The sequence below is a fragment of the Plasmodium cynomolgi genome, chromosome 5 (genome assembly GCF_000321355.1).
Source record: "Plasmodium cynomolgi strain B DNA, chromosome 5, whole genome shotgun sequence".
Taxonomy (NCBI): Eukaryota; Apicomplexa; class Aconoidasida; order Haemosporida; family Plasmodiidae; genus Plasmodium; species Plasmodium cynomolgi.
In genome coordinates, this window is record NC_020398.1 from 1,007,760 (window position 1) to 1,032,313 (window position 24,554).

The 24,554-nt window shown below is 44.7% G+C and overlaps 7 protein-coding genes across 7 annotated transcripts in view; 6 read left to right on the forward strand and 1 right to left on the reverse strand.

The window, feature by feature from the left end:
* PCYB_053310 (hypothetical protein) overlaps positions 1-329 on the forward strand; it is a gene marked incomplete at its 3' end in the record, with an annotated part of 1,632 nt that extends 1,303 nt beyond the window's left edge. Inside the window, exon 5 of the mRNA XM_004221212.1 lies at positions 158-329. Coding sequence (XP_004221260.1) covers positions 158-329 — 172 coding nt within the window. The remainder of the gene's footprint in view (positions 1-157) is intronic.
* A 3,006-nt stretch (positions 330-3,335) lies between these two features.
* Positions 3,336-4,982, forward strand: PCYB_053320 (hypothetical protein; the record flags this gene model as incomplete). Its single annotated transcript, XM_004221213.1, has 4 exons — positions 3,336-4,148; positions 4,302-4,418; positions 4,633-4,719; positions 4,884-4,982. 4 exons carry the CDS (start codon positions 3,336-3,338, stop codon positions 4,980-4,982), a joined length of 1,116 nt encoding a protein of 371 aa, XP_004221261.1.
* A 1,714-nt stretch (positions 4,983-6,696) lies between these two features.
* On the forward strand, positions 6,697-9,566 carry PCYB_053330 (hypothetical protein; the record flags this gene model as incomplete). The annotated part of the gene is made up of 10 exons (XM_004221214.1): positions 6,697-6,783; positions 6,887-6,964; positions 7,214-7,516; positions 7,698-7,958; positions 8,178-8,273; positions 8,373-8,455; positions 8,631-8,780; positions 8,881-8,980; positions 9,156-9,238; positions 9,422-9,566. 5 exons carry the CDS (start codon positions 6,697-6,699, stop codon positions 8,271-8,273), a joined length of 825 nt encoding a protein of 274 aa, XP_004221262.1. The 3' UTR covers positions 8,373-8,455; positions 8,631-8,780; positions 8,881-8,980; positions 9,156-9,238; positions 9,422-9,566.
* Positions 9,567-10,015: 449 nt separating this feature from the next.
* Positions 10,016-11,087, forward strand: PCYB_053340 (hypothetical protein; the record flags this gene model as incomplete). The annotated part of the gene is made up of 2 exons (XM_004221215.1): positions 10,016-10,307; positions 10,624-11,087. The coding sequence occupies 2 exons, from the start codon at positions 10,016-10,018 to the stop codon at positions 11,085-11,087; spliced, it is 756 nt and encodes a 251-aa protein (XP_004221263.1).
* A 1,951-nt stretch (positions 11,088-13,038) lies between these two features.
* On the forward strand, positions 13,039-13,449 carry PCYB_053350 (Got1 domain containing protein; the record flags this gene model as incomplete). The annotated part of the gene is made up of 2 exons (XM_004221216.1): positions 13,039-13,273; positions 13,304-13,449. 2 exons carry the CDS (start codon positions 13,039-13,041, stop codon positions 13,447-13,449), a joined length of 381 nt encoding a protein of 126 aa, XP_004221264.1.
* A 537-nt stretch (positions 13,450-13,986) lies between these two features.
* On the reverse strand, positions 13,987-15,363 carry PCYB_053360 (hypothetical protein; the record flags this gene model as incomplete). The annotated part of the gene is made up of 3 exons (XM_004221217.1): positions 13,987-14,403; positions 14,800-14,980; positions 15,284-15,363. 3 exons carry the CDS (start codon positions 15,361-15,363, stop codon positions 13,987-13,989), a joined length of 678 nt encoding a protein of 225 aa, XP_004221265.1.
* A 1,787-nt stretch (positions 15,364-17,150) lies between these two features.
* PCYB_053370 (hypothetical protein) lies at positions 17,151-24,464 on the forward strand (the record flags this gene model as incomplete). Its single annotated transcript, XM_004221218.1, has 4 exons — positions 17,151-22,781; positions 22,915-23,271; positions 23,529-23,977; positions 24,182-24,464. 4 exons carry the CDS (start codon positions 17,151-17,153, stop codon positions 24,462-24,464), a joined length of 6,720 nt encoding a protein of 2,239 aa, XP_004221266.1.
* Between the last annotated feature and the right edge of the window lie 90 nt (positions 24,465-24,554).

The window sequence follows — 24,554 nt, forward strand, 5'->3', positions numbered from 1 at the left end:
AAAAAAGCGAAAAATAGCGAAAAAAGCGAAAAAAAAGCGAAAAATAGCGAAAAAATGACGAAAAAAGCGAAAAATGCGAAAAAAGCGAAAAATGCGAGGGCTACGTCACATGATTAACCTTCACACCTTCTTCACTCCCCCTTCTTCTGCACAACAGATTAGGCGTAGCGCTGATTGAGCGCCTGCCTTATGGAGTGAGCGCCGAGACTTTATCTTCCCAAATACTGGAACATTGGAAATTGGGAAACCGAAATTGCAACGATGGAATTTTGCTCCTCTTTGTGAAGGAAGACGCGACTTTTGTGTTGAAGTGGAGCAAAGGTGATTAGCAACTGGGAAAGAGCGCACCATTCCCCCTCCCCCCTTTAAAGAAGGTGCACGGTGCATACACAATCGCAATAGTCACGCGAATGCACAAACAGATGCTCATGTACACATGTATGCATGCACACTCTCTCCACTGCTGACGCGACAAAATTAGGCGCCCAGTCGATTATCAATTTCAGAACTGCCACCGCCATGAACAAGTCTTTCAACATGTACATACGAAGGTACTCCCTGGAGTATTCCATTTTGAGAGGTAAAACATGGGTAGTCATCCCCCCGTGAAAGAATGTGCCAGGAGATAAACTCTCCTACGAATCTGCAAAAATGGGGGTCACGTCAAATTTGCGCTGTGTTCATGTGTATGCACTAAGGCGGAGTACACGTTGTGTGGCAAGCCCTGATTTGCTTCTTCATCCGTCGATTTTTATTTTTTTTTTTTTTCCCCGCAGCGGTGACACTAACCTCACAGGTAGGAACGTCCTCACCACGCAATGAAGTGCGCCAAAAAAGATGCATTATTTAGTTGTGCATTCATACCTTTTATTTCTTTTTTTTTCCCCTCCTTCCACTTCATCAAGTACCTGACGGAGGAAATCATTCCGCCAACTCAAACGGCTCAGATGTAATCCGAATGAGAGGCCCAAATGGAAAGCTTAAAAAACTGGGAGGTTGCATTAAATGGGAAAATGGATATGACAAGCGATCTCCCCCTTTGCATTTTGCCTTTACAGGGTTGTAGCTCTTACGATTGGCATCGTCGTGGGTCTAGGCTACCTCGCGTGCATCCTGATAGGTGCTCACCAACATATGCAGACGCGGAAAAGCGGACGCGCACAAGAACGCACGTTTGTGTGAATACCCTCCAACGTCCATTCGGTGGGAAGCATTCTTTCGGCGCAACAATCTTTAGCACCCACGATATCGCGTTGACATTTTCCTTGTTTATTTTCAGTTTTCTCCGACGCGCAAAAGGGGAACAGATAATATGAAGGGGGCCCTTTACCTTGAGAGGGACTTAAGTGCACCTTCTTTTTGTAAACAATGTGTACACATACACTTACGTGGCTCCAATGGTAAATTTCACCTTCTTGTTTATTTTTTCTCTTTTTTTGGGAAGGTTAAAAAAAAAAAAAAAAAAAATGAGGAACCACCTTTATTCTTCCCAAACGCGTGGCGCTTGCTCGTTTTGTGTTCCGCGTACCAATTGGAAGTCCTATTTATCGTAACCATTCTGTCTTTTTGTCCTTTTAATTGTTTTTTTTTTTTTTTTTTTTGTTTTAACTCTTTTACATAATTGAAAATTTTCTCGAGGGCGGAAAAGACAAAACGCCAATCGGGGGATTTCACATTTGGGTGAATAATTTTGTTAGACAGCTGATGGTAAAGTTGACGTGATGCAGGTTCGTTTAGTTCATTTCGTGCGGCAGCATTTTTTCGACTTAACATTTTTTCTCTTTGTTCTTTAACTCCGTATTTTCCCCCTTTATGCCAATTTTGTTTTTACCACCATCCCCATGCTCTTCGCCTTTTTATGCTCCCCTCTTTTGGTAGCTTATGGAGGATCGCTAAAGCAGAAAAACAACACTCAAATGTGGCATCTCTGATTTTTGCTTATTATCACATTTTTTTTTCCCCTGCGTCTATAAAGCGCTCATTTTTGCATGCACAAATATGTGCAAACAGATGTGCAAAAACAGGCACAAAAATGGGTATACAAAAATGTACGTAAAAATGGCATCAGCGTGTGCATATGTTTTAACGTCATACATTTTAAAAACGTGAAAAAATGTATGAACAGGCAAGAAAAAAAAAAAAAAAAAAAACGCGCATATACACGAGTGTAGCTACTCACAGCATAGCTCCCCACTCGCTTAGCGTTATTTTATCATGCCTCTTTTTGTTTTGTTTTGTTTCACTTCGCTTCGTCCGCTTTCCGCCTTTATGCCACTTTTTTCGCACTTCCACTGGGTCCCATTTGGCGAGTGTGCACTTGTACGCATAAAGTCGGCAAAAAAGCAAAACAGCAAAGCAGCAAAACGGCAAAGCAGCAAAACGGCGAAGCAGCAAAACAGCAAAGCCGCAAAAAGCATAAGCAACATACGCAAAGCGGAACGAACAAAAGACACGAAATATCTGTCAGTACGACATACGAGACGTGAGCGCGCGAGTAGGTAAATTCTTACTTAAGCGAAAGTATTGCTGACTCAAACGTGTTATAGCTTGCTTGAAGTTGCATTTTGGCTGTATACATATACGTGTACTTTCGCAACAGATATGTATGAACGTTCATATTTTTATTTTTAAAAAGCGCAAAATGTATGAACAAGCCATGTAAAAAAAAAAGAAAAAGGAAAAGAGGGAAAAAAAACGAAAAAAAACGAAAAAAACAAAAAAAAAAAAAAAAGAGCAAAAATGAGCAAAAAGAAAAGGAAAAAAAACGAAAGAAACATCGTACATGTTGACGTCCATTTTTATGTGCATATTCCCGCCTACTGACGGAAATAATTCGCGCAATTAATTAACCAATTCGCATATAGTAGGGCACATTTTTTGTTTCCTCATTCCCCCTCTTTTAAGCACCCGCGAGCATTTCCAACAGATGCTCATTCGAAAAGGCGCCCTTTAAGTATTTTAATCGCATCCATAAATGCGCACACAAACGCATGCACAAACATATGCACAAACATATGCACAAATATATACGCAAATACATACGCAAATACGTACATTTCCTTTTTTGAAATCCGCCGCAAGGATACACCCCCTCGAGACGCGTCAAAGACAAGTGCGTTTGGTTGTGGCGCTAACCTGTAGCTGCTTAGGGCGTCTACGCTGTTGTAGAGCAAGTGAACGTGGGCAGGACCACAGCTGGGCGAGTGCACACGCGAACATATATGTATTTAAATATACACATATATGTACACGCTTATATATACCTGCGCAAGACGGACTACCGAGCAAACAACGCCAACATATCGATCCTTTCAGAGAAGCATCGCGCAGCAATTATGAATTTACCCCACGATAGCATCCCGTGTAACCCGAACGATAATTTGATCCCCAGAAATGTGGACGCGAAAAACAGATACAAGAGACACCCGTTCTCCAGCATGGACATCAGTAGCCACTTGAGCATTATTCCATTCCCACAGTATAACGCCAACTTCCTTTTAAATAACGACACCAAATTGAAAATGTATAAAAACAAGGTGTTTGGCATCCCTATTGATATCACCGACTTGAGGGAGAAGTCCAAGCATTTTAACAACACCATTGGCAGTAGTGACAATGGGAGAAGAAACTTAACCTATCAGATGGTTGCCAAAAATGATGCACAAGAAAAGGCAGAATACATTTACCAACCAGCCATACCGGAAAGTGCGTTTACCTTGCAGCTATTAAAAAGAAATATGAAGGGCACATGTGGAATGTACCTAGAGAAATGCAAACGAGTGATTATTTTTGATTTGGATGATACGCTCATTCCGACCAACTGGATTAGATCCTTTTTACTGAAAAGGTGTGCAGTTAGCTATAAGCAGGGCATCAGAGAATTGAAGAAGGAAATTCAGTTAAATAAAAAATGCAACTTTGAATCAGTTGCTTGTTCTGTAATTCATTTGGCCATGTCCTTGTCACACACCGTGTTCATCGTGACCAATGCGCGTAGCGACAAGTGGATCGAGACAGTCAGGTGGCTTTTCCCGCGCTTTTCCAAACTGCTTCTGTACTGCCAAATTCCAATCATACGGACAGAACAGCAGATGGAGCCGTCCCCCCTCTACGTGCATGAGTATTTTCGCTTTTGGATGTGCGCCAAGGTGTGTCCCGGGGCGAGCACTTTCGCGCGACGTACACATTATGTGTCTTCCCCGCGTGAGCGCTTACCTTCCACTCTTCATGCGCTTACCCATCACCCTTCATGCGCTTACCCACCACCCCTCATGCGCTTACCCTTCCCCCACGCACTGCAGAAAAAAAAGTTTGATGACATTCTTAAGCAGCACTGCAACCTCTACCGCCCCTACATCTCGAACAAAATTGATTTTATTTCCCTGGGCGACACCGACTTTGAGGAAGTAGCGACTTATGTAAGACTGCAATATGAGAGAGTCCGCCTCGCAGTTGGGAGTGGGCCTCCCGTCAGTGCATAATAGTGTGCCTACGCGAGTGGGTGCACCAGTGTGTTCACCAGTTTGTGTACCATTATGTGTACCAATGCGAATACATACACGATTGTATGCACGATTGTATGCACGATTGTATGCACATGGCCCCGCCGCCACCCCGCTACCCCCTTTGCAGGAGCTACAACTAGCCAACACGGGATTAATTAACAGAGCCTTCAACGTGAAGGTGCAGGCGGGCCTGTCCCTGGAGGACTTCACAGGGGTGAGAAAAAGGAAAAGGCATCCACGCGTTTGCACAATTAGCCGATATGTACGCACGAGTATGGCAGCGTATGCACACATCGGTATCCGCTGCTGGCGCTTCTCCTCGCTTGCTATGTGCCCGTTTCTTTACTCACGTCCGGGTCCATCCGTGAACCTTCGCAGCAACTGAAGCTCATCCAAGTGGCCATGTCCATAATCGCCAAGGGGTCCTACGCGTACAAACATTTGGCTCTGTCCGGATCCGTTCAAATTAAAATGTAAGTGCGCGAATGGAGCTGGGGGAGGCGGAAGCGATGTGACCACGAAAGTGGTTCACCCGTTAGGCAACCCGGCTCTTTAGAATTCTCCAATTTATTTTTTTTTTATATCCTTTTTATATATATATATATATTTTTTTTTTTTTTTTTATTTCCTTTTTGGAGCAGGTTCTCATAGACAGGGAGATTCGCAGCCCTCTTTTTTTTTTTTTTTTTTTTGGCAACTTGATGATGACTATTTTGATCCCCTTTTTTCATGCCAAGTTGGGATCAGTAAATTCGAATTAACAATTTTGAAGCATTTAATTTGCCCAGTTTGAAGCGGTAGCGAACTGAAGTGTTTGAATTTTTCCCTAATTCAGATTTTCCTATTTGTGGTATTTGGGTCCACATGGGTATAGTAGCCGTTACAGTGGGCTAACATACGTACGTGTACCCTACTCACATGTGGACGGACGTTTTTTTTTTTTTTTTTTTTAAGTTCCTACTGAAAGTTTCTTTGTAAAATTATGCTTTACATAAACTCAACCTTTTGAACATGTGTTTTTTTTTTTCGTCTGATCCCGTCATGCGAAGTTCGAGTGCCTCCCCTCGCTCGGGGGTGGGGGAGTAAATCTACATATGTGCATGTGTGTAAGGGCAAGCGTAGTGTTGCGCATCTGTCTACTGCGAATGTGTCTACTGCGTATGTGTCTACTGCGTATGTGTCTACCTGCACATGAGGGCGAAGTTGTTGGCCCTTTTTGAAGGAACACCTGTGCCCGAAGAGGCGCTACTTCCCCCCACCCCCCACAGGCATGCACGAACGCGTTAATGCGAATGTTTAAAAATTTTTTTTTGTTTTAATATATAAACGCATGTACGTGTCGAATGGGTAAATTCTTTTAAGGCTTCAGGGGCATGTACTGCACCTGGGGGGAGAGTTGAGTGAGATTTCTTTTTTTTTTTCTTTTTTTTTTATTTTATTTTATTTTATTTTATTTTATTTTTTTTTCTTTTAAATGTTTTTCTTTCAGTTCATTTGCTCTTAAGTGCTCATTAATTTTCCTCTTTTAAAAAATTTTGCTTGATTTTATAATTATTTTTTTTAATGAGCCTGTTTGGATCGCCTCTCTGCGTTTGAAAGGGAGATACCGGGACAGAGAAAAAGGTGCATTGCGTCCACACCAGAGTTTGTGTGTGTGCACATGCAGTGAAGAAATGCAAAAGACAGAAGGAGTAACGAGCAAATATCGTTTGGCATTTTTTGGAGAAAATGGGGAGAGTATTTCCACTCTCATGCGTTTTAAATGGTCTTTCCCTTTTACGCCGCTCCTCCCCGGATAGGCAAAAATGTGGACTACTTCGTGAGGGAAGCTCAAAGGGGAAATTCAAAACGTTTCGCCTGTGTGTAGTTGCGCGTATGTAGATGGGTAGACCAGCACGTGCGTGAAAATACGATCGTGTGAGGGTGACTGCACCTTCGTGAAAATACGATCGTGTGAGGGTGACTGCACCTTCGTGAAAATACGATCTTGCGAGCGTGACTGCACCTTCTTGTTCACATGGGGACAGCCAGGTGGAGGTAGCCACGCTGGGCACCACAAACGCGAAGCTCGCGGGAAGCTTCCCTCTCTAACGAAAGGAAATTCCCTACCAAGTTTTTCGCTTCATAAAAGGCATCAAAAAAAAAAAAAATAAAATAAAATAAACTGATAAAACTGACAAAACTGATAAAAATGATAAAAAATAAGGGAAAGAAGAAAAAAGATGTGAGCAAGTCAAAGAACCCCCCAGGCGCACTAAACAAAAAGACACCACCCTCGGTATGTCCAAGAACAGGACAACACAGCGACAAGCATGCGTGGTGTGCGCAATTGGCACATGAGCGGTGTGTACACATAACTATTTACCCTTTTTTTTTTGTAGAAAAACGCGCCAACTGAAAAGAAAAACGATAAGCCTCCCACGATCTTGCGATGGATAGATTTGCTGCGAAATTTGAAGGTGCGTCGGGGAAAAAGTGGAGAAGCGGCGTGGTCGGGGTGGCTGAAAAAAAGGGGGCCCCGCTGGTACACATTCGTAGATTCCCTACTCACGCATGGTGCACTAACGCGTGGTGCACTAACGTATGGTGCACTAACGCACGCTACACTAACGCATGGTCACTAATACACTCCACCCTGACGCACACCACAATCATGCACACTGCCCGAACGCATTTTTGCGCTGCGCTGCCCTGCCCCCCAGCTGAAGCAACTGAAGAAAAACATAGACGACGAAATTTGCAACCACGAGATCAACAAGAACATCAATGATAAGTTGCTGCTCTTTCTAAATGACGAGCTGGAGGAGGAAAGCATTTTCGAGAAAATCGAGGAATTAAAAAATGGGAAGCTGAGCATGCTGGTCGACATTCACAAAGAAAATATGACTAACTTAGAAAGGCAATTTGAGCAGGACATAAACAAGCTGTTTCTCCATTTTGAGGAAGACCGCGAGATTCTGGTCAGCAACCGGAACAGCATCGTCCACAACATAAATTTGTTTTACAGCCAGGTGGGTGGCGCGCCGCTTGTTAGGCGGTTTGATACGCGGCTTGTTATGCGCCTTGTTAGGCGGTTTGTCACGCGGCTTGTCACGCGGCTTGTCACGCGGCGTGGCACACAGCTGGGCACGCAACCCGATAAACGACCAGGTGAACGACCTGATAACTGGATCCTCCTCCCCCCTTGCGCAGATTGAAGAAAGCCAGAAGAATAGAAAGACGGAGCTGCAAAAGGAAGAGTTCGAGATGATGGACGAAATTTACAAAAACTACATCGCGGAGAGGTACATCTCCAATTACAAATTTGAACAGTTCAAAGAAAAGAACGAAACGAGGTTTAGCAGTCTCATCAGCGAAAATAAAAAGATGCTGGAGGAGGCGAGCAGTAGTTACAACTCTATTAAGGAGAAGTACGAGCGGAGCAAGAGTAACCTTTCCACGAAGGAGCGAGAGGTGAGGGGAGCCAGTCGGCAGGGGCTACCCAGCAGTTTGCTCGTTGAGCAGTGCGCGTGTTGAGCAATTTGCGCGTCCAACAGCTTGCGAAAAATTGAAGGGGGTCCATTATTACCCCTCGACACATTCATACATAGGAGTGGGAACATCCGCTAACGTGTGTGCTTCGTTTGTTTCCCCATTTATGTTTCTTTTGTCCCCTGCTTCCCCCCGTCGAAGGTGCACGACTTGGAACTCAAAATCGACAGCTGGAAGTTAAAGCTGGAGAATGATATCAAGGTGGGAAATGCGCGATGTGAGAATCAAATCCAGTAGCTCCAACCCACGAGGGCATTGTAGACATGGTCATATCCCAACTTTAATTTTTCATTTTGTCCATTTTTCCAAACTTCCACCACAAGGCAGATTTACGAAATGCAAATCGAGAGACTGCGAAATGAGAAGACCCAACTGCTCAACCACATCAGGGCAATCAAAATGATCCTCCAAAAGTTGAAGTGAGTCACGGAGTTTAAAAAAAAAGGCGCGTGGAATGATAGCAAACAGGGGTCTTGTTCCTTCTACTTACACATCGAACACTGGGATCCCCAAGTGAGGAGGTGCATAGGTAGGAACACCCACGCAGTTAAACATAAAAATTTGCTTAACCCCGCTTTCCTCTCCACCCATCAGACATAACGACAAGCAGCGACTTATCGACATCACCGTGAGCTCAAGCAAATGTATAAGTGTGTTGGAAGAAAATATTTCTCTCGCAAATAAATTGATAAACACGAACAACTTGTGCAGGCAAGTGTTTTCTCCAAAGGAGAGCAACCTCATGTATAGCACGTCAGACATGCTCACTTCCTGTGCGAAACACCCTTAAGTGATACGTACAGACTGATGCGAGGTATTTTTCAAATGCCTCCTCCCTCATTAGGAGATACGAAACGGAGCGGGAAAAAATTGCCTCAAGTTTGGATGTGACGAGTCGGGAAGGAGAAGTCGGGCCTGTTGACCCGGACAGGGAGGAATCAACGGTGAGTGCGTTAGCAGCGCGTGCGTTGTGCCGGTCTCAGCGATTGCGATTGTGATTGCTATTGCGATTGTGATGGGGCGACGATGTTAACTATCCCTGTGAATACACCGTGGGGGAAAGGGCCGCGGATCGACCATCTCCCATTTTTTCCATTTGCTTTTTCCCACCCCGCGTAGGCCGACATGCAAAAGAAAAACGAAGATCAGGCGAAGCTTCTGGAGAATTTCTTCAGGCGAAAAAATAAAACCATTTTGGACATGTTCGTTTAGAAAAATGGGGCAAAAAAAGGGAAAAAAAAAATGAAGCATACGAGAAGAAGAATTTTACCCCTCCGCTCCCTCCACGCGAAATGCCTCAGCTGCACACCACCGCCCACCGCTCACCGATCACTGCTCACCGATCACCGCTCACTGCGCACCGTTCACGCCTCCCCCCCCTGCAGAATGCTTTTAAAGAAAGAGTTACATGCACTCAGGAAGAAGAACAAAGAATATACCAAAGTTATTGACGACATGGAAAATAAATTAAACTTAAACAAAAAGGTGAAGTTTAAGGAGAGCGACTTTGTCATAAGGTCTGCATTGTAGTATTTTTTTTTTTTTTTTTGTGAAAATCAGAGGTATATCACTCCAGTTGTGAAAATAAATCCCATGTGCGTTCTGCAAATGTACGAATGGGTATACTCTTGCGCATTGGAGGGCATTCCGAGAGGACTCCTAATATTGGGGTGATCCTTTTTTTTTTGTTTTTTTGCGTAGCGCAACGGTAACATGGCGACTATGTTGCATCTATGTGATTGCATCGTAGATTAGATGCCATTTTTTCCCACCACGTAAAAAAAAAAAACGATAAACTGAGAACAACGGACATGGATTAGGCTAAAACGAAAAAGTCTAACTGTAAAGTTTGTACCAGAGCGGAGGTTGGGGGTGCCCTCCGTGTGGGCGTATCTGCATATCTATGAGCCGCTTGAAAAACTGGGGTTATGGTTGGAAGGCCCACCTCTCATCAGCAATTTGGTCACGTCCTCCCCGCAATGAAAACGCTGGGCATTTTTCAACCCCCCCAGGGTATTCGTTTTTATGCGTCAACATGGGAAGTACCCCAATTTTTTATACGAGGCTCACAGATAGGGAGTACTCAAATGAGCCACTTAGGGGAAGAAACTGACCAGAGGAAGCTTCCCCATTGGAGTAGAAACACCCCGCCCGGAAACCTTCAGAGTGGAAAAGAGGGCGACTTGTTTGAGAGACTCATCAGGATTTACGTGGACGTCATTTTTAACTACGACAGATATCCTCCCCATGTCCAGCACTTGCACATTTTGGGTAAGCCCCGTTAAGAGCACAGCAGCAGAGGGGGCAGCGCCATATGCCCTCGTTTGGCTGCCCATTAAAGGGTGGTGGGCAAATAAACGTTTGCCTCTGCTACTGGGCGAGTCAGACAGGAGTTTTCCATCCCCCCCCTCCCGGAGTTTACGCAAATGTTTTTTTCACACAAAGGAGGGCGATTCCATTTGTGTGACTACCTACCCATGCGACTTTGAAGATAAATATGTCCCTTTGTGTGGATCGATCTACCTAGAATGGACTCTCATTGACCACTTTATTTTGTACACTACCTCTCCCCTTCCTCCTTTCGCAGGTAGAAGTCTCCTAATGGATAAAGTACTAAATGTGCGAAGCAGCAAAAACCACAAGAAAAAACTGCTTAACTGTGAGGAAAATAAACCGTCCGAAAATCTGAATGAATATCTTGTACGCTTAAATGAAGCAGCATTACGAAATAAAAAATTATCAGAGAATGAGAAAAAGGATGTGATAAAAAAAGTCAAAAATATTTTCAACCATAAAAATGTGTTGTATGCATTATTTACCCTACAACATAACAGGATTTTATTTAATTTTTCTGAGCATTTATTTTTAAAGCATATCGAAATTTGCTTTTTAAATTCCGCCATCAGTACCAGGATGGATATTTATCGATACATCAGACGGTTTGGGGTCGACAATATTTTCCTTTACGTCTTCGAATACTCTGACAATTTTCACATTTTGAAGAAACGCCATGAAATTGTCAAGGGGTTATTTTTCGGAAGTACCTCCTGAGAGGTCATATATTTCAGAGGTGGGTGGGAAGAACTGAGGATACTCCATTAACATGGTGGAAGTATGCATTGTTGGTGTGCCTCACTGGGGGGGGAATTTCACCCAGTTGTGCCCCCATTGTGCTCCGATGTCCCGCCGTTTTCCCTTTGCTAACGTGAAACGGAGCCACACGTGAACGGACAAACGAGTCAACTTTTTTTTGTTAAGACAGTTCTGACGTCGGGGGGGGCTCTGCATTGCCTCACATGTGGAAGAGCAAATCTGTACATGCGTATAACGAGCGATGTGCATTCCTTCCTTTTTCCTTTTTCATTTTTCCTTTTTCTCCCCTCCGCCTTCTTCCCTGACCCAATTGTAAAAACGCTCAAGTAGTAGAGATGCACACTACGTAGAGGAAGTTCGCCTGTGCACCTTGGCAGCTCGGAAAATTTGCGCGGGGGGGGGAGTAACTCCAATTTGGCATGGGCTGACGAGAAGCAGGATGGGTCAACTTACAATCAGTTAGCCGCGCGCTGCTGCTAAGGTACATGGCAGTCATAAACAGAATGTGTAGATTTTTATATACGTACGTTGGGGCGCGTTACGCCAACTGCATTTTTTTTTCCCGCGTTGCGAGCGGCGGCGCTTTTGCCGCGCTTCGCCGGTCCGAACATACCAACAAGGGCGATGTTTTCCCCCTCCCCCCCCTCGTGCAAATTTGACATAATTGTCCTTTCGCTTCTATAAAATGACATTCATACATTTAGTACGCATATTTATTCACGTGCAAATATTTATAATTGTGTTTACAACGTATATGTATTCGTACGCCTGCCGATTTGTGAGCGTACTTGCAGCACAGCGCCTTTGCCGACCCGCCGTGCGCGAATTGGTCCCTTTCAAAGGGGAAAAAAAAACGGAAAAAAAAAGGAAAAAAAAAAGGAAAAAAAAGAAAAAAAACGGAAAAAAAAGAAAAAAAAAGGAAAAAAAACGGTAAAAAAACGGTAAAAAAACGGAAAAAGAAAGAAAAAAAAACGGAAAAAAATAGGCTAACATGGCGCAGAGGCGCAGCAATTTCTGCATGGCGATTCGGCAGTTGAATTTGATTCACATTTGAGCGTTTGAAGCGTGCGTGCCGCGGCTAAAAAGAAAAGAAATCTAAATCTAAGTATAAATATAAAAATATATATGCATATATGCATAATTGTACGTGTACTTGCATATACCTTTTTTTCCATTCGCGCGATAATTGCCGCCCGAGGGTCTTCGCCATTTACCAAGCGACCACTCCGTCGTTCTGCAGCTTTCCCGACGCGGCGTCCACGAGGGAATCGCGCTGTTATATTATAGTAATATCATAAACGTGAAGAGATTAACCCCTCCAAGGAAGGAGCCTCCCAGCCGAAAACTCAACACGTGAAAACGCGCCAAAAGGTTGAAGACGCTTGCGACACTTCCGTACGCTCCGATGATGAAGGGCTGACGCGGGAATGCCCTCGAAGATTTGCCAACTCGTTTTAAAAGCGTACCTGAAGTAGTAAACGTCCGAGGCGAGTGGGACCATACTGCAAGGGAGAGACGACATTCCGAATTAAGAAGACGTGGAGGGCGGAAGAAGCGATAACGGACGGGAGAGGGGACACTCTATGCGCAGGTGGTAATGCAGGCAGGGCACGAGCATGATCAAGATCGAGCGAAGTTGTGAAGCGGTTGTGTGGCAGCTGTGTGGCAGCTTTACCGAAGGCACACGCACCATAGGGTTGGCTCTCCATAGAGCTGCTTCACCATAGAGCTGCTTCTCCATAGAGCTGCTTCACCATAGAGCTGCTTCCCCATAGAGCTACTTCTCCATAGAGTTGTTTTGCTTCCGCATAGACCAGCCTTCCCTCAAACGGAGCTGAAGGAAGAAAAATAAAAGTGCAACCGCCCCCCCCGCTCCGCTCTGTAAATGTACAAATAAATATAAAAAAAAATGTTAGATGAAAACAAAACGGCAGGATTGCTACTCTTCTTCCTAGGAATAGCATCAGGGTTTATTGGAGTGTTTTTATTTTTTGATAAATTTTTTTTGTGTATCTCTAATGTCTTCTTTCTACTGGGCTTATATTTTTTAGTTGGGACAACAAAAATCGTGCGCTTCTTTATGAACCGGAAAAAAATTGCAGGGACTGCAAGCTTCCTCTTTGGCTTCTGCCTTATCATCCTGAGTAGGACATTTATTGGCTTCCTATTTCAAGGATATGGCATATACAAATTATTTTTTTCCTTCCTGCCCAACATCGTTAATTTTGTGAAATACTCCCCCCTCAGTTTTATTTTGGAGATTCCCGGCATAAAGCAGCTGGCTGATTACATCATGAATAATAAGCGCCTGCCGATTTGAGCGCATCGGCGGGGGCACCTGCGTGGAGATACATGTCCGTGCGCGTCCAGTGACGGTGGCACCATTCCGTTGCGGCGGCCTCCCGTTGCGGCGGCTTCTTCCCATTGTGGCAGTTTTCCCTTTTTCTCCGTTTTTCTCTTCCCCGTTTTTCTCTTCCACGTTTTTCTCTTCTCCGTTTTTGCCCCGTATTGTTTCTGCTCTCCTTGTTGATTCTTTCCCCCTTTTTGCGCTGCACACCCCTACATTTGACTCCTTTGAAAAACGCACAGGAATAATTCCCTCCATTTTAAAAACACGATGAATGTGTAAATGCCCCCCCTCTCCATGGCTCGGTCCAGGGAGCGTACAACCGAGCGTACATGTGTAATCGCAGAGTGAGTAGCGAACCAGACGTGAACGCACAAATGAGCAGTGTTTGGACATAACGGTGAGCTGACGTGGGCACTACAACATGCAGTTTACACTCTGCAAAGAGCAAAACGAAGGAGACGCCCATCACACACATCATGCAGCCACCACTTGCACTCAAGGTGAAACTCAGGACACTCTAAACCCCGAGTCGTTAATTTCGAAGCGCATCGATTTATACTTGCGCAAAAATTCCGAATGCTTTATAGTCATCCTACGATATATTTCATTTTTTCTCTTCCTCTTTTTGAAAAATATAATCGTATTGGAAAAGGAAGAATTAATGACATAATCAAAAATGTTGAAAGAAAAATTAATGTAGTCTCTCCGTGGCTGCCAACTGTTAAGTACCAATAAAAAGAAGTTATTCTCATATGCTAGTTTTTTTAGAGTTTGAGATATTCCTGTAAAAAGCTGGCACTTCCTGTATGAGTCTAGGTTATCATTTGCATTAAATAGTGAGTTTAGTGAATCCACCACAAGGAGGGATATCTGGTGATGTTTCAAAATATAGTATATGTCTTTTTTTATTAACTGAAAGAAATCCTTTTCGTCGTTTATTTTTTGTATGTACAAATTTTGCAGGGCACTTCGGACGGGGCAGTTCTGTGCGTGCGCTGGGTTTGGTTGGCCTACCTCGTCATGGAGTCCCTCATCATGCAGTCCCTCATCATGCAGTCCCTCATCATGCAGTCCCTCATCATGCAGTCCCTCACCATGCAGTCTCTCTCCACGGTTGCCCACTTCTCCAAGCCCCTCCATCTGCTCCATCCTCTTTTCATTCCCCCTCTGAAAACAGCCATACGCGTCACCCCTCCCATGCGCCCCTTTCCCACTACGACCATTTTCTGCCCCCCTATGTACACGTCTCCCCCTCAACTTTAACTTACTCTTAATTATTTCTTCCAACCTTCGCATGGGAAACATTCGATTAAAGTATACATAAAAAACTATGGCTTGTTTTTTTTCGTCCATATTTTTTAAAAGGAGCTCTGCGCAGAGGGTCAGGGCGAACTGCGTTTTTCCGGTGCCCGGCACGCCTACCACCTCCACGAGGCTGTAATTCAGTATCCCATTTTCGAAGAAGCGGTTTAGCTTCTTGTCCTCGAATTGGAGCTTTTTCCTGCGCGGGGGGTGGGGCGAAGCGGTTACACATTATTGGGGTGAAGCGGCTACTCATCAGGAGGGAAGCGGCTGCTCATCAGGGGGGAAGCGGCTACTCATCAAGACGTTTAAGTCGTGCCCGAATAGGAAGAATCACAACATGGCAGAAAAAAAAAACGAAGTAGACGTAACTACGAAGTCGTAACTACGAACTCGCAACTACACACCTGTAAAGCGACGTGGGGGAACTCTTAACGTAGGCCACTTTTTTTTCTTTTACTTCTTCCCCTTTCGTGTGTCCCCTTTTTTTTCGCCTTATTACCTGTCACTTTTGTTAAACGAGACGCCGTCGAAAATGCGCTCCACAGATCTGCACGTGGCTTCTCCCATCGGGTCTACCATCGAGTCTGCCATCAGGGGAAAGGCTGACACAGGCAGCTATGCACACTTTAGCGCAGCTCCCTTGAGTAACTTTGCCTACACTTATTTTAATTCCCGGGTGATATGAAGTTGAGCGAGGTGCGAAGGTGTTGTTGGAAGGGGAAGTCCTTTCGGGTTGGCCCCTGGCTCGGCGCGCTTGTTGAGGTGATGCTTACGTGTGACGAAGTAGTCCCTATGTATGGTGGGGTGATATTTGTGCGCGGTCAAGCGAATACATATTTGTGCTTCTCTTTCTTTAAAAGGAATTATCCCATAAGGCTGCTACTTTCATTGTTTGTCTCTTCACGCTGCGCGTGCGTATGTACAGAAGTAAGCATACGCGAATGGCCCCGTTTCGCAGAAAATTATGGGGGCGCACAGGAAAAGGGGGAGGGAAGCACACGAGGGAAACGCGCGATGGAAACTCTTGTAGGAAACTCGTTAGGGAAACGCGTGAGGGGGGGCCTCCCATATAAACCACGGTCAATAACCTCCGTGCATGCGAGGAAGAGAAATAATTCCCTACATCGTACGGCCACTTTCCTATTCGCACATGGGATGAAGAAATGGTCGTGCTATAGAAAGCAAGACTAACCCGTTGCTTCCTTAAGGCACATTGGACTGTTTGCACGAGATGGAAAAAAAAGAAATGCAACGTTGGGGTGGGTAACAGCACGTGTGTAGCTTTTTAGCGGAATGCCCATCCGCCAAGTCCACTTCGTTTCGCTATGAAAGGTAGTATGTATATGTTTGCGGGGAACGCTTGAGTGGGTACCTACTTGGGGTCAGCTTGGTGCGAGCTCCTTCCCCCCCCCGAATCTTAGGTGCGACTCCCACCTCGGGGTAAAATTCACAGCCAGAAGGAAAACAAACCTGACGGCATTGCATGCACAGCAAAAATGCGTACCCACCCAGACCCCCTCCGGATGACGCCTCGTGGGGGATATATAAGCATTATTTCCCACTGCTGATTTCTTTTGGTGCCACTTACCGCACGCGTAGAAATCGGTATTTCTCGGGGCGGGCCACTAGTGGCGAACCGCTTCGATAAGGGAAAAAATAAAATTCGCTATCTTGCGGGGGGCGTCAATCTGAGAGGAGGCCATCGAGCTGAGGTGCCATCACGCCAAGTTGTTACTCTGCCAAGTTGTGGCTATGCTAGTTGTGGCTATGCTAGTTGTGGCTATGCTAGTTGTGGCTGTGCTAGTTGTGGCTATGCTAATTGTGGCTTTTCCATTTGTGGTTTTCCCAGTTGTGCCTTCCCAGTTGTGCCTTCCCAGTTGTGCCTTCCCAGTTGTGCCTTCCCAGTTGTGCCTTCCCAGTTGTGCCTTCCCAGTTGTGCCTTCCCAGTCGTGCCTTCCCAGTTGTGCCTTCCCAGTCGTGCCTTCCCAGTTGTGCCTTTTCCCCAAGCGGCAGGACTGTAGAGGATACGAACGAATGAATGGCCGGGAGCGGGGCAACCTGGGAGAAAAAGGTCAACGATGATGAGGCCAAACACGCGCGAGGAGGCACACGTTTGTGTGAGAGAGGAGCTTTTCTCTGCCAGGCCTCCTCATCGCGTAACTCCTTGCTGAGGGAAAACTGAGGAATTAGGAAGCTGTACCACAGTTGGCAAGGCTGACATAGTTTGTGAGGTGGCTAATCGAGGTGGCTAATCGAAGTGGCTAACCGAGGTGGCTAATCGAAGTGGCTAATCGAGGTGGCTAATCGAAGTGGCTAACCGAGCTGGCTACCCGAGCTGGCACAGCTCTGTGGGGGACTTTCCCCAAATGGATCGCAGGAAAAATGGGAGCCTTGCCCACTGGGCGGGGTTAGCGCTCTGCTGCTTGTTGCTCCTCCTGTTTAACGTTCTGTACCCCTACGAGGAGGGCCACGTCCGAGGGAGGGGTCTTGGAGAGCAAAGTGGAATCAGGACAAATGCATGTAGCAATATCATCCCGTTTTACCTCAACAGCCATAATTTTTTTAACCCCCTACGGGAAATCAATGTCTCAAATAATTACTCCCTAAGGTGGAATATCAACTATATATACTTCGAATACTTTAATGAAGAATTTTTTATAAATTTTAATCTACACAGTTTGTTGGTAAAGGATGTTCAGTTATACGAGTACAGAGACAGAAGCGTTTTGCTTTTGTCGAAGGATGCCTCCCATGATGAAGTGAAATTTTTTATTCGTGTTGAACCGGACAAGAGTGTACACCCGGGGGAAATGAGAACCTTTTATTTTGTCATTCACCCGGTGAGTGGCCCCAATTTCAGCGCGTGTGTTAATGTAATGCTAGAGTTGAATATCGGCCTGGTGAGGAGGTACGAAGGGGATCCACCGAGTTATGGGCATTCGGTTAATCATCGAAATAGTGGTGGAAGAAGTAACAATGAGGTGAAAAGCGTGTACGCTGATAGGACCATCGTGGAAGAGAAAAAAAGCAAACTCCCGGCACACCACAAAAATTACATCATCGTGAAGGACAACTATTATTACGTTTCGAGTGAAGAATACTACATTAGATTCGAACAGGAGAAGGAGAAGCCTTATGCAGATATGCAATCAAACCAATCAGTGATCGTTTACACTGTCCTTTTATTTACCCAATTTAGCGAACACGGCAGTATAAGCTTCTACTCCCACTTAACAGAAGATATAACGAAAGAGAAAAATTTCCACATGAATCTGAAAAAGCTACCCTTGGGAAAAAGCTACCTGTACAATATGACCGTAGATAATATTTTGAGGTTGGCACATCTGGATAAGGAATGTACTGAGGGGTGTATCAACAGTGTACGGACAAAAAATGGATTGCTACTTCACGCCCTGTTGGAGAATAATTCTGTGTATAAATTTGAAGTTACTTACATTTTGGGAAGGGGGTACCCCGGTGGGATTAACGTGAACCCTGACGGGGCTCATTTCAGCATAGAATTTTCCATCGTGAGGAATGACGCGGAGTACACCATGGTGGACTTCATCCGTGAGCACTTCACCAGGGAGTGCATGCACAATACCTTCTTCCCGAGAGGAATCATCCAAACGGGGGAGGCACACGGGGAGATAACTCCCTTCCAGGAACACGCACTCAAGCGGTGCAAAAGGGGGGAGGAGCAGGAGAAGCAGGGGGAGGAGCAGAACCAGAGTTGCCCGTCCGCTGACCCAAGTGACGAATTCATCATATACGGAAGGATGATCGAACTAAATGATAACTTCATATTCAATTTTGACCCAACTAAATTATTTGAGCAGCATAAAGAAGTAAGCCTGACCATCAGTGAGGAGAGTCTCTTCAATATGGTTGTCACATCCAAGGCAGATAACGTATACATTAATTTGCTCAAAAAGGATTCGTCTCATTCGGAGAAGGTGTGCAACACGTACTACATGAATAACCTAAACGATTACACACTCTTTAACTACATGTCGAAAGAGATGGATCATTTTCCGCATGCACATGTGAATAAATCGTTTGATGGTGATTATAAGGATGATCAGGAGATGAGAAGGAAGAAGTTTTCTCTCCACAATGTGACCTACATAAACTGCATCCTACCCAAGGGGGAATACTACTTAAGGATAAGTGTCGATGGGTATAATATGATATGTGACTCGAACGAAGTCCAGCTGATTGTTCATCCTCTGAGTATGTACGAGGAAAGACACAAATGTGACAGCAGCATGAATGCTGTGACGGATTTGTTTTACTATCACTTGAGGTCTGAGAGTAAGAAGCACCGGGAGGGGGGTTCCAACCTGATCAGTACACCTCAGGGAGAGGGTCTCACCCACGCAGAGAGGTCCAACTCGACAGGGGATGAGGTCAAATGGTTAAACAACATCGAAGAAGACGTCAAAACATATCAGAATATTTACGAAAACAGGTGGATTTTGAACAACCCGATATTTCAAGACTTCGATTTTGTGATTTTGTACGAGAAGCACATCACGGAGAGAGTGGACGAATTACTCGTGACGATAAACAACTCCGTGTTTGTAGATCTCTTCTTTGTAATTGTAGAACCGGTGATGGATCAGAACTCTTATTATTACATATATAGAAATTCGAGGAACGTTTCCAAGTATAAGATCAAACATGGAGACCGGCCCTTCACCATTTATCTAATTGCCTCCACCATGCACTACCCAGGACAACAGTTGTGTGGTTTTTTTTTCGTCGACATTGACTTGGTAATTAAGGCGAAGTTAACAAAGGAAAAGAAAGAACCTGGTGATGTAGAACCCATAACCAGTGCATACAACATGATAAGTAGGATTAACTATATCCCTGATTTGATCATCGGATATGACTCCTACTCCTTCAGCAACTTCTGCTTCATCCCAAAGTATAAAAAACATAGCCTAATCATCTACATAAAGGAAGACTCTATTGTCAAAATAAATTGCTTTAGCGCCAACTATGTGTATATTTACCTGTATGATCAGAATAGGAAAAAGCTTTATGATGGGTACAACCAGCTATACATCGAGTCCTTCACAAAAGGGGAGTACGAAATCGTCCTGCAGTTTAACGCGCCGAATGACCAGAAGGACAACGCGTTTTTCTACCTCCAGATTTATGTCTTCCATTTGGGCTTGCTGGAGAGGTGCGCTGGGGGGGGAGCCACAGACGTGGGTAGAGGCACGGACGTAGGGACAGGCACAGACGCAGGGACAGGCACAGACGCAGGGACAGGGACAGCCACTGCCAGTTCATCGCAAAGGGCAGAATTACCCCCCGCAGCGACCACACCGAATGCACAAGACGTGTACGACCTGAGCCCCTATGTCGAAGGCAGCCGACCGGATCTCACCACGGACACTAATCAAACGCAAGTAAAGGGCAAGAACACCTTCTGGTTTCAGGCCCCAAACGCGTATTACCTATTCATGAGGCACTTCCTGCTGCTCCATCCGAACAAAAGGATTGTAAAGGAGCTGATCCTCCCCTACGTAGCGAACATGGATCCCTCAGTTACGTTCCTCCTGAAGGTAGAACTCATTTTTGCAAAGAATTATTTGCCCTATAAGCTTACCATCCAGGACACATCAAACAGCAGATTGCAGTACCATGATAGTTACACGTACAAGAATAAAATCCTGATGACTCTTCCCGTGGTGAATAGTGTCTCCCTGGTGGGGAACAACCCCGAGGGTGAGAAGACCCCTCAGTGGGGGAAGATCTTCAAGCTGTACGTAGACCTATACGAAGAAGTGAACGAAAATTTAAGGGACAACTTTTGCACGTATGCCTACATGCACATTATCTACACGAGCGAGATGGAGGCTTTTCGGCAATGGGGTGAGCAGGGTCTTTCCTACGGCACGGTGAATCTTCCTCTCCTGCTGAATAATCTGCTTTTCAAGGGTCTTCCCGGTGTAGCAGGAAAAGCAGTTGGTGTAAGGGAAGCTGGTGAAGCGGCTAGCCATGGTGACGATCGCTCTGCGGTGATCTCACTTCGCAACTCTGACCTGCCCGTCGCAAACCAGAGCGTGAACTACACCTTCGAACTGGTCAACAACAATGTGCTCCTGTTTGTAGCCAAGGATAACCTTTTTTTTGATATGTACATGTACAGGGAAAACAGAGACATAAAGCTGAAAGTGTATAAATTTTCCAACACGGAGAAGTTACTCTCTGGGGAAGGAGTCACCTACGATGAAGTGACGAAGAAAGGGTCCCCACTAGGAGAAGAAATTTTTTCCTTCAACAAGGGACAGATATACCTATCGATTTATCTAACGAGAGGGCTGTACATTTTTGAGTATGAACGTGGGTCAGGTCCCTTTTTTGCCAATATCTCTGTGATGTGGCAGTATGGAGATGACATACCAAATGGGAGTTACCTCACTGGGGAAAAAGTCGGTTTGCCGAAGGAAGAAGTTGGAGTGATCCTTCCCAGGGACACAACACCAATCGGTAGGGATGATGCCCTGTTGAGGGAAGAAATTGGTTTCTTTTTTGGGAAGGAACTCAAATGCAACGAGGAAACAAAATTGCACCATGGAGGTAAGAAGCTACACAATTTGACCTACTTTTGGCGAGAAATTGTAAAAAATGAAAATTTTCAAATTCTAGACAATAGTACCTCCAACGTGGAAGTAAAAAAAGGAGAACAAAAGAATGCCCTCATTTACAAGCGTTTTTATATATGCCTATCGGACCAAATGGGGAAAGGCCCTAAAGAGGGCAGAACCTCGAATGATATGCACAAGAATAAGAGTAACGAAACGATAGAAAAAAATTATACACTTTTTAATTTAAACATAGAAGAGAGTGCCCAGGTGTATGTTGAGATAAAACCGCACTATCACTTCTTTGCCTACCCATTTAAGTTAAACATCGTTTCGAAACGATCCTTTTTTGATATTTCCAGTGGGCATAAAACGGTCATTACGATTGACCTATACAAGGGAGAGTACGAAATACATTTAGCGTTTCCCGACCTGGCGAGGGAACAAGTAAAAGACATCATATTCGACTTGGTCATACTTACTGTTTCGGCTGGAAAAGGGGAAAGAGAAACCGAGCAGGGGAACGCACTAACCTATGTAAGTAACTCTCCTGGAACACCCCCCCAAAGTGACGTGTGCAAAACGTATCCATATAAACCCCTTCTGAACAAAGTCAATCTGATGGATATCCTCGAAAATGACGCATCAGTGAGGAGAAATATAATTTCCCCAAAATATAAAAATAAATATTTTCACCTTTTCGGAAAATTTTTCCTCAATGGCTACAAGGAAGAAGTTTTCTTTACCATCCCAAATGGTGGCTACGTTTTGAAGATTTTTTGTCTCCCTATTGATGAGTCAACAGATGAAAGTATCGCAACGGAGGAGGGGGAAAAAAATCAAATTGGAGACATGAGAAGCATCCCCCCCCGTTGGAATTTCTCAGACCCCCCAACGAACTTTGTAAACTCCTTTTTGAACGTGCGAAATGTATTCAATATTAGGGTTGTTGTGGACCATTCGGGGGAAGCCAACCAGGGTAGTAGAGATGGAAAGAAAGATCCGTCAGAGAGCAAGGCCCTTTCTGTGTCACCCATATTTGCAAATGAAGATGAGGAGTTCATGTTGAATCTGTACAGAGTTGAGAAAAGTTTCAAATTGGTAATCAAAACGAATAGCTATTTCTGTAATTATTTCCAGCTAGTGGTAAGTCTCTACCCTCTCGACTTTTACAACCCTGTACACAGCTATGCATATGCCCAGGCGAAATCTCTGGAGAAATTTATGAAAAATATTTTGGACACCTTGTCTGTTAAGGCAAAATTGTATGATGACATAAAATTTGAGAAGAAGAAATTTCCGTCACATCAGTACATGAGGATAGAAACGGATGTTATCAATTTGAGGAGCGCCCACAAGGAGGACTCCTTTTCGCTTCCCGTGGTTGTACATAAGGTAGGGTATTCGCTGCTCAGCGGGAGGGTAGAACATGTTCAGGAGGAATGGCTGCACCTCACATGAGTGTGTCGTAGTTACACAGCGAATAGGTCCATCCTCCCAATGTGGTCTTTTTTTTTTTTTTTTTCAGGGGAGCTACTTCAAAGTCAACGTGGGCTACGATTTCTCGTTAGCCAGTTTCCAAATGAAGCTATCAAAAAACGGTGCGACCATTTCAAGCAGCAGCAAGGTGGAAGTCAACCTGAAGGAGAACGCCCTGAACACATTTGAAAATATTAGCCTATACTTGGAAGAAGGAAGCTACACAGTGGAAATTGTTTCCTATGACGTTACTGCAAATTTGAATAAGATAAATAAAAAGTTCAGCTTTTGCTTCTATTTCGAGTTGGAGATTTTCGAGTTTTCCGATGACAAGAAGGGGGACGGAATTCTGCTGGATGTGTTTCCGCACAACTCGATGCCCGTCGACAGGAGCTACCCCTTTGGCGTAAGGCGCGAGGGGGTGCGCGGTGGATAATCGATGGATGGGGGGACGATCAATTGATGATCAGTTGATGAGGGGACGATCAACTGATGAGGGGTTGTGCCAGAGGGGAGATTGTCGCAGAGGGGATGGTCCTCTTTCCACCCCTCGTGGCAGCAGTTTTGTCGTAGGCGGATAAGTACCCCGTCTTCTTCCTCCCCCCCCACAGGTGCAGATACGTTAACCCGTACACACTACTTCCCCTTTTTTTTTGTGCACAGGTTGATATCATTTTCTGGGGAAAAGTACACGCGAAAGACATACACCTGGAGGATGACCAGAAGGCACACTTGGAGCCAACCAGCATAAGAACAATTAAGTACGCAAACATCGAGGTACACAAATTTGTTTTATCCCCAGAAGTTATGCAGAAAGTGGAAAAAAATTTTATTTTTAAATTTGCCCCTAGTTGTAATATCTATGTTAATGAGGAAAAGGAAAAAAAGTTAAAGTTTACCCTCTCGACTGATGAGAAAAATGTTTTTATCGGAGAAGGCGCTTATGGAGTGGGGCAGGGTGCAGCAATCACAAGGAGCGAACCGAATGAACGAATTGGCAAGGTGCTTCCAGAAAGTGTAAATAATTCCTTCCTCTTGGAGTATGCGCAGAAGGAAGTTCAGCCAGACAATGGCAAAACAAGCTATTTGCAAGGAAGTTCCCAGAAGGACAGGTAACTGAACGGAGTAGTGAGGAAAGGGGTGCACTCCATTTGGTCAAAACGTCAGATGGCGTACTTTTTTCGTGGTGACCAATATTCCCATTTCTTTTTTTCAAGTATGCTAAAGTGAGTCCCCCTTTCCGTGCACCCCACATGTTAGTAGAATATCATTCCCCATTATGTTTTTTCCCCTTTTTTGTCCACCTCTCCTCGCAGTGTGTACGACATCGACCGTGTCATCCAGAATTTCCGATTGAATGAAAAGAAAGGAAGGGAGGAAGAAGACTCCCATGTGAATGATCCCTCTAAGGGAGAAACAGACGCGTGTATTCCGCTGACCATACTGACAATCGAAATTTACTGCTTTGAGAGAAGTTACTTTCTCATTTTTATTTTTTTTGTGCGTTTGGTTTATGTTGTGCGCCTTCCTATTTCTGCTTTTAAAATTATACAAAAACTGGAGGTACTACAGGAATTACGACGTCATTACGGAGGGTGAAGAGGTGGCCAACCTGTTCGATGACGACAATATATAGAAAGTCGGGGGCGTCGCAGAGAAGAATAGAGAAGCGTACCGCATAAGGAACCA